Source organism: Apteryx mantelli, chromosome 2, assembly GCF_036417845.1.
Source record: "Apteryx mantelli isolate bAptMan1 chromosome 2, bAptMan1.hap1, whole genome shotgun sequence".
Taxonomy (NCBI): domain Eukaryota; kingdom Metazoa; phylum Chordata; class Aves; order Apterygiformes; family Apterygidae; genus Apteryx; species Apteryx mantelli.
In genome coordinates, this window is record NC_089979.1 from 39,533,264 (window position 1) to 39,542,852 (window position 9,589).

At 38.1% G+C, this 9,589-nt stretch overlaps 1 protein-coding gene across 5 annotated transcripts in view; it reads right to left on the reverse strand.

Moving 5' to 3' along the window:
* ARMC1 (armadillo repeat containing 1) overlaps positions 1–9,471 on the reverse strand; it is a 32,286-nt gene extending 22,815 nt beyond the window's left edge. For 2 of the 5 annotated variants that reach the window (XM_067290505.1, XM_067290502.1), the window contains exons 1-3: positions 9,295–9,471; positions 6,835–7,035; positions 1,797–1,888 (exon numbers count right to left, since the gene is read on the reverse strand). In XM_067290505.1, the coding sequence (XP_067146606.1) occupies positions 1,797–1,888; positions 6,835–7,026 (284 nt within the window). In that variant the 5' untranslated portion in view covers positions 7,027–7,035; positions 9,295–9,471. The other 3 variants (XM_067290503.1, XM_067290504.1, XM_013954738.2) reach the window with 3 other exon arrangements.
* Between the last annotated feature and the right edge of the window lie 118 nt (positions 9,472–9,589).

Below are 9,589 nucleotides of genomic sequence, written 5' to 3' on the forward strand. Positions count from 1 at the left end.
ATTTCAGATCCTCACCCAAATGTGAGGAGTGGTACAAATACAGCTTACAATTTGGAAAACTACAGTTTCATGACAACTTTGACACCTCATTTCACATGCCCACTTGAAACTTAAATGAGCTATCATTCCAAAAAAGAAAAAAAAAAAAAAAAAAAAGCTGAATACTCTAAGGTTTATTAATTCCATTTCTTCCATACAACCTATTTAAAAAACCTGTCATTTAAAAAAATTACAATTATTACAGCATTCATAAAGTTTGTCAGAACTGTTCACTTTTGAATTTTAGTCAATTAGTTTACCTTCTGATCTAAGACATTTATTCTAAATGCTTGAGTTTGTGATAACTGATGGATAACAAGATGATATTTAAGCATATAGCTAAATTTCATGCCAGTACACAATCTTATTAGTTGTAGGGGACCTAATGAAGCATGTAAAGGTAAACAGAGTTTTAATTTCTTTTTTCAGTCATGCAGCACGTAGGATTTGTAAACATACCAGGAAGATTTGCCCTCTCATTTTTTATGTTCAAAACCTTTAGGTCAGCAGCGTCAAAGTTTTAAAAAAAAAAAAAAAAAAAAAAAAAAAAGCAAACAAAAAACCACCCACAGACCGCCAAAACCTGGGGTGGGGTGGGGTGAAGGAACTGACCAAGTCTGTCCTCAGATACATGTTTTCTCTAGAAGAAACCACCAACATGTAGCATATCCTTTGACATGTTGACATGTTTGACAGTATTGATAGAAGAGAATGTTAAGTTTACCTAAGTTCTTGTACAGGCTTGGTAAGGGTACTTTAGAGATACAACTAAAGTACTAAAAATTTGACTGGAAAAGAACTGAAGGTTTTGAATCTTGAACTCAGATCTTTAATACAGGATTTTACTTGTGTTTCATCTCCCCCCCCCCCCCAATAATTGTTTTAAACATTTTTCTGAAACGCATTTCAGTGCAGCAATGACTTCTCCTCCCTTAAGGAACATTCGTTTACATCTGGAAAGTCCAGTTAATTAGTGTGTTATCAAAGTGCGGAAAATAATTTCCTTCTTTCTGACAACCTAACAGCAAACTCATTTATGATATACATGACAGAGTGATGTTGAAAGATATTTTGCTAATAATAATTCATCTTATTTCATCATATTAACTTTTACTGATAAGTATACACATGTATCCTCTCTACTGTGTGGATAGCCACACATCTCCCAGTATTCAAAAGACTCATTGTTTGGTGATATTGAACAAAAAACAACAGTGCCAAATTTTGAGAGACAAGCCCAGTTGACATGCTCTACACACACAGAAATCAGAAACCACTACAAACCTTACTAACTTCTGCTCTACCTGCAAGGCATGCTTCTTCAACACAGAACAGCATACTTAAGCTGGATGTATCAGAACAAACACTATGTTCCACACACAATTTTCTCCCCCAAAGGAGGAATTCAAAGAATAGACCAAATGTGACAGACTGACCAATTCCATTTAATGCACTAGTGGAAGGCACCCCGATACAGTAATGGAGGTATATAAGAGAAACTAAAGGGAAAAGAAAATTAATTATTTGTAACAAGGGCAAGAAACTTCTGTTGATAGACAAATGCCTTTCAAATTGTATACTTGGGTCTAATTACTCCACTATATTGTATAAAATAGAAACTATTAATTGCTTGCAGTCACATAACTCTGACACGGAAGAAAGGAATGCAATAACAGAAATTCACCATATGAATACATAGATGAAATTTTACTTTGCATCAGCACATTACGTTTTACTTTGCATCACCACAAACTTACTTTTGTATTACATTCTGTAAGCTGAGCATCATACCCAATTCACTTTTCATCTTTTCTCTGTTGGCACGGCACTCTGCCAAATAGCGGAGAGCCTGAAAAGAGAGAAGCACAGCAATTTAACAGTATTTCCAGTATGTTATCATTCATCTTTATTAGTATATACCTTCAAAACTTCCACGATGTCAATTCTAGTAAAAAGACAAAAAGCATTACTACCTACTCTAAACATTAAAGGATTGTTTCATTTTCATAAATACACAGAAAGCTTAGGATATCTAACCTATGAGAAAAAGTTGAGAGACTGGGTTTGTTTAGACTGGCTAAGGGACAATCTAACAGCTGCCTACAACTACTTGAAGAACCTTTACAAAGATGACAAAGCCAAACTTTCCCAAGCAACAGCAGACAATGTAACAAGGGAGGAGGGCCACAAATCGCAGCTTAGAAAGTTCAAGTCAGATACCAGGAAAAAAACTTTTTCCATTCTGAGGGTAGTGCAGCGCTAGAACAGATGACCTAACAAAACTGCAGAATCCATCCTTGAAAGTTTTCAAGGCTCAACGAGACAAAGCTGACCCAATCTAGTGTTGACAACAGTACCACTTTCAGCAGGCAGCTGGACTAAATGACCTCCAGAAGTCCCTTCCGACCAGCATTTCTCTGATCTAAAGTAATTCTTTATACTAGAAGCATAGTGTATAAGTTCCATCAATTCTTTGGACCCTTTCAGGACTAGAAAGGCACACCCAGAAATTTCTACTGTCCACAAAAATAGAGATTTACCACAACTATTAAAGACTAATTGAAATATTAGAAAGATTAAGAGTGAAAGAAGTTTATAATGTTTTAAATACCTATAAGACTTGAATTATTCATCACTCAATTCAAGTTAAAGAAAAAGAATATAAGCAGCAGCAAGTTACAGGCTTAAGACTTTGTTCAGGAAACTCAGTCAGCACCTGCCATTAGAGATTTTCTCACTATTAGGAAAAGCACGGACACCATTAAAAGAAGAGTGTCTGGCTTACATATTTAAATCAAAATTGTCTTTCCCATCTTCTGTAATTGCAATAATGACATTCTGTGAGCTTTTAAAGAAAGATTAAAGAAGCTTTGCACTGATTATTCTGAGTATACTCTATCATGGAACATAGACCACATGGAAAGAAAATCCATATCTGATAATGCAAGGGACCAGCTTAGTACCTCCTGCAATCAGAAACTCCTGGAATATTTTAGGAAAACTACATCAAGGTGGGAGGATGGTGGAAAGGTTAATAAAAAGAAATCTTGAGACTGGGAAGCTGAAACATTTAAAATGTGTTTTCTCGCATGGCTTTTTCCTAAGTTTTTCCTCAAAAAGCTGTAAAGTGAAATATCTACCTCATTCTTCACAATTTCTCAACTTCAGAGGCAAAAGCAAATTCCATTTAAAATTTATTTTTAATTACCTAGGAAACACCATGCTACAAGAAAAAGCAGTGACTCAGAAAGGTTACTAAGATGGTGAAGGAAGCATACTTTCAGAAGCACTTTACATCTACTGTTTTAATCTCTCTCCAACAATACAAAGCAGGGAGGTTAGTGCTACTTAAACTGGGAATTTATGCTTATTTGTAACCAACGTTCTGTTTATTTGTCTTTCAAGGCAGACTTTTCTGCAGAACTTCACACTGCTGACCCCAGTCAGCAACTGTGTATTCATGTGATCCTTCTAGCATAACTGTCTTTCAGATAAAATTTCTTTTCATGAGACATATCTCTTTATTCCCAGTGCAGACAGACAAATTTTGAAAAATCTTTGCCTTTTCTTAGAAGGAACGTCTGAACATGTATTTTGCATTGTGCTTTAATCATTATTTTATTCATGTAGGTACAAGAACTGCACTTGCAAAATACTGCAATACACAAATACGATGGGTTATGTAACTGGTTTTGTGTTGATAAGGTTTAGAAGCGCACTCATTCCTAAATAATGCCATGATAGGCATGTTGCTCACTGCCTCCCTTAAGAATAACGTGCCCCTTAATCCCCCCTTCAAAGACAGAGAACAAGTTACCTGTTTTTCTTTCTAAATCATCTCCAGCACATTTTAGGCAGAATTCAAAACTATTTGACTGCCCTTTGAGAAAGTCTGGCTGCTGTCTGACACAATGACACAAACTCCAGTTATGATTGTTGCTATTCCCTGATGAGAATCAGTATCAGTCATTCCAGTTTATAATAACTTATATGTATTTATTTTCTTAAATAATTTCCAACTACAGGCAGATATGTGAATGATAGCACTGATTTAGTAACTTCCACATTGAGAAAATTTTCTCAATGAGCAAAGATGTTTGTCTTATTTCTATTAGTCTCTAATACAGCAATTTAATAACAACTTAATTTTTTGGACAAAGGAAAAAAAACCCACTCTAAACAGCAAATTGAGTGAGAAAGTGGAGTTTCTTTTCCACCTGTTGCTTATAAATCCTTTACACACAGACGTAGTTTCCACTAAAACAGGACCAAAGACAAGGTTTTCAGAACAACATAAGTGACCTGACTTTTCAGGTCTGCTGGGCACCAGAAGGTCTTATTTTTTTCCCCATGCGAGCTTTAGGAAGTTTAGTCTGCACTTTTGAAGAAGTCAGATCATTTACACTTATGAAGCCTAGTGAAGACGTAAAAAAAAGATCACTGTCATAGACTTTGGCTCAGTCTCTATTTAGCAAAATACATATCTACATTAGCTTCAAGTTCACAAGTATAATCATACTTGACATCATAACTGACAAGAGCATCTCCATGCTCGAATATAAACATACTTTGTGAATCTTAATGACAAATGACATCTTTGATGTCTTATAACTGAAATGTTAATGTAGTTCCCTAATTTTACAGTCCTATTTTTGAAAATCTTTGTCCAAGTTTAAGAAAAACTTATCTGGTTTACTTCTGATTTTTCCATTTAAAATATTCAAAGCCTGTTAACATTTTAAGTGCACCATAAAGGATTCCTGGAATCAAAACCAGGAAGTAAATATGCCACTTCTTGATCAGATAGAGGAAAGGACCAGAAACTGGATGTGGGGAGGAAGACATCCTCCCTGAAGGATCCTACAACAAATCAAAAGAGTTAAACAGAGACTTAGGATGACTTATACAGACAATTTATGAATTCAGCTATGGGAATCACAGAATGCTACAACAAATAATTTAAAGTCAGTGCTTTACATCCCTTTATCAGGTACAAACTTCTTAATGGAAGCTCATTACACTTTAACAATTCCCATTCAAGTGGGAGCACCTTTTTGAACAATAGGATGGCTAGAAGAAAAAACAAAGCAAAACAAAACCAAACCTCCACAAACAAAACAACAGACCTTTCAGAATGGAAAATACCAAAAAAGAGACTAAAAAGCAGCCAGCTATTAGCAAGGATATTAAAAACCACAGAACCTGAGAGGTTCAAAACCTCAGGAACACAAGCCTGGGTACAAGACAAAAATGTGTCTTCATAGTAAACTGATGCATTTCTGACTGGAGTTGGGATTTTGGGATACAGCATGGTCTCCTCCAAATCCTGATTCTTAATCCAGTCTAAACATAGGTTGTCACTAAAAGAAACAACACAGATCTGCCTCCCATTCCCTCCCAACCAGATGTTCTTGCCACCCACCCTTACATAATATCCGGAACTGTGAAATCTCACTGCAAACTGGATTCCCTCATTTATCCAACAAAGTCGGTCCTTTTTATACAGGGTTAATTTTTATAACATGATCACAGAACAATCATCAAGTCTCATGGAGGCAGAGAGCAGCCCAAAAAAGCAAAGGAAGGAAAAGAGAGTATGACAACCAGACAAGATCCTCTTTTAATAGCGCAGTCAAAGGAAGTTGCACTGGAAAGGAAGGGAATGTGACATGTTCCAAAGACCTCTGCTCAAAGCTCTTCCAGCACAACAAAGACAATATTCAGAACACTGGAGTCTGGAAAAATACTATGGCATGGCTAACTTGAAGACCAGTTAGAATGAACAGGTATCCTGGATTATGAGATCTCATTCCCTGAGCCAAGAAGAATATCAGAGAAACTGGAGCAAAGTCATCCACCAATATCTTTATTGTGAAAGTAAAACAAAAGAAAAAAAAACAGAATTATCATACTGATGAGTCTTCTGTGTATAAAGAATAATGTAAAATTGTTTGTAAAAGACAGAGCTCCTTCCTTATTCTTTAGTTTCACGTTGTTGAGAAATTAATACTGACAAAGAAATGGAGAAAAGAATACCAAATAAATAAATGTAACAACTTGAAATTTTATTAGGAGAATGGAATTAGATTTTCAAGAAAAATCTTGATTTTTACTTGCCCTGTTTCTAAACAAGAGATACACTTTTTTCAGTTAGTACAGTACTTGGATTCAGGATGAGGAATTAGGGCTTTAGTATTTAGGACTTAGAATAAGAGGCAGCAGACAAGTTGGAACAAGCTAAAATAGAAATTTTTTTTATATCGTGAGGGTGGTCAAATACTGGAACAGGTTGCCCAGAGAGATTAAGGAATCTCCAGCCTTCAAGGTGTTCAAGACTCCACTGGACACAGCCCTGACCAGTGATCTGATTAGACTGGCTCTGAACATGTAATTGGACTAGACCCCTGGAGGCCCATTCCAGGCAAAAGTAAGCTATGATTCTATGATTTTTTTTCAGTATTTCAATGTCAAATGACTGTGTACATTTACCAAACTCCATAGCTGTGATTTTAAGAAAACCACTTAAGGGTGCTTACCTCCCTCCACGTAAAAAGTGAAATGGCTGTATTAGGGAAAAAATGAAAAGTAAATTAATCTCTCCCAACAGCTAAGAATTCCCCTAGAATAATGCTTTGCTGCTAATTAGTTTTTGAAACATATGTTTTAAAAAAATTGCATAGTGAATACCAATTTAACATAAAATCATGTTTTAACTTTTATCTGCTTAAAGATAATAGTAACAAAATGTTACAAAGCATCCAACTGACATACAAAATTTATTTCCAGAATACTTACTAGTAAAGCTGAATGAACAACTGGAGGGTTAGGATGGTCCAAAAACAGAATAAGACCTGGCAGACATCCTTGATCCTGAACAATGGCCCGTCTATTCAATGGGTCAGCTGCTAGATCTCGCAGTTGGTTAACTACAGATAGTGCATCAGGCTCCTCACTCATAGTGGAATTCATTTTTTCTACACCATGCATATAAAATACCTGTTGAAAAATTCTGTATTACTAAAACCACAATATTTAACATCAATTAAATCACAGATTAGACAGCAATAGAGATTTACTGATTTGTCATAAGTATAAAAATACATGGAATTCATAAGGATGTGGATATTAAAAAAATTTTAAACTGGAAATCTAAACTTCCTATGCAGAGACCAAATAGGTTTGATTAGTAGTATTTTGACTTGTTTCCTCTATATAGTTTTAGATCAGTCAGCCTTTACAGGAGTATATATAAATATACATTTTTAAACACTACTGACAAAGATTTCTGGGAAATAAGTAGTTTTCTCATAACTAGGCAACTTGCCAGTCTATAAATATTATTTTGTATAAATATGTGCAAAAAAATCACAACATATATTTTCATAGTGCCTTTAGCAGTAATCTCAATTTCACACAAAAATGAACCAGAAAAGCAAGTTAAAGATTGTTGCATCAAGCACGGTGAACACTATGTTCTAATCTGGAACTAAATACTAAACAACTAATGTAATGCGATATCCATTCAAATGTAAAAAGGGTTTAGAGTATTTTCATAACTTCTCACTAGAGCCTTCTCGACAAAAAAAGAAGGAAAAAAAAAAAAAGTGACTCCAATCAGAGTCCAAGCAACAGTATCAGTTTCAAATGAGGTTAGCTTGATAGTATCAGATTCCAGAGTTGTTTAATGAGGAATAACTACTTAACAGGCAACAGGAGCATAAATTTGCTCAACCAAGAAGATATGACATCTCAGTGCAAAAAATTAGTTTGCTTAAAAAGACTGATCATTCTTCTGAAACTACTAAATGTTAACTGGAGTCCTGGTATTGCTCGTACCAACTGATGCAAGAAATATTTTTTTTAAAGGCATAAAATTATGAACAAAGGTATATTGTTAGCTTGTCTTCTCTCATTTTTCCGCAACATAAAGTTAAAATAAATTAAAATTTTAACAGATTGTGTTCTTTTAACATCATTTCTTGAATAAAAAACATTGTACAAACATTATATTGTCTTCCTACTGAAGGGTAGGCCTTTCACCAAGATAAACTAATTATAGTCATCAAAAACATTAAACAAACATCCACAAACTAACATTTTGGTTATGATAATCTCTGTAGGTTTGACATTTTCACACAGAAAAAAAAATGCTGCTAATCTCCATGTCCCTGGTGTTTTCTTCATGAGACTGTGAATGTGAAAAGCACACACTAATGATTAATATCCAGGTTATTTTTCCTTGACTATCACAAGTTCTAAAGAGCAACAGGCAGCTACAGCTTCATCCAGTAACTCCATATTTTCAGAGTAGACAGTTCTCAATTTTAGAAATGTTCCTGTACAGTTAAATATTATTTACATTTCATAGTTGACAAAAGGAGAAGGAGGTTAAGCATTTTTTTCAAAACCTAAAATCAAGTCAGTTGCATAGCTGAAGCTAACTAAAGCCTCTGTTTTCCATTTCTGTGTCCTGAGCAGCAGATCCTCCATACACCTCTCTCCATCCTGTCCATCCTTTGCCATTCTTCTCCTAATCTCCTGGAAAATCATGAAGTCACATTTCATCCAATTTCTTCCCCCCCACCATCCCATTAGACCAGCCTCATTTCATCACCAAACTCTCCTCTCTCTCTCCCCAGGTCACAACCCATAACCCTATCTTCTTCAACACCTACACGAAACAATTCTATGAAGCATGGTACCATAAACATTTTAAATTAAGCATCAACTTAGCTATTCTGAAACATTTTAAGAAGTCACCTAGAATTTGTGGGACCTAAACGAGAAGGCACCTGGGTACCAGCTCTATTCTCCTCCTTGCAGTTTTGCTACAAAAACTTAACAAAGGAATTGCTGGTCACTGTATCAGCCTTCCTTTCCTCTCTGCACTTAGGGCTGCTGAGCGACTTTTCTTAGGTTGTGGGAACCCATATGGATGCCTAGACGTGCTCCCAAATCCTCGCCTGGGACACCCAGGAGAGGAACCACGGCCGCGCCTCACGCCTCGCGCGAGGACTCCGCTCCCGGGCCCCGTCCGCGGCACTGACACGACTCCCCACCGACCTGTTGATGTGCGCTCCGGGGCCCGCTCAGGGAGGCCAGGCGGGACCTGACGCGGAGCCCCCAGGCGGCGCGGCCTGGCCCGGCCCGGATCCGCCGCCCGCCCCTCACGGCCGGACCGGGCCGGCCCGCCCTTCCCCGCCTTGCCCCCGCTCCCGCCGCTCCTTAGCGGCCTCCTCCCCCTCGGCTGCGTACCGCTGCAGAAAGGCGTCCCCAGGCGGCGCGGCACGGCGCGGCACGGCACGGCCTCAGGCCCCCATGACCCGCGGGGCCTGCCCGCAGCCTGGCGCAGGGCGGACGAAGGCCGGGCGGAGGCGACGGGCGGCCGCGGAGCCCTCCGCACACGCACTGCCCACCAGGACCCGCTCTGACCCCGGCACCCCCCAGCCGCTCCGCAAGCCGATTGGCGGGGGCGGAGGACGGCCTCTCCGCCACTCGAGGCGCGCGTTGCTCGCGGCGCGGCGCGATTGGCTGCCGCCCGCGGCCGTGC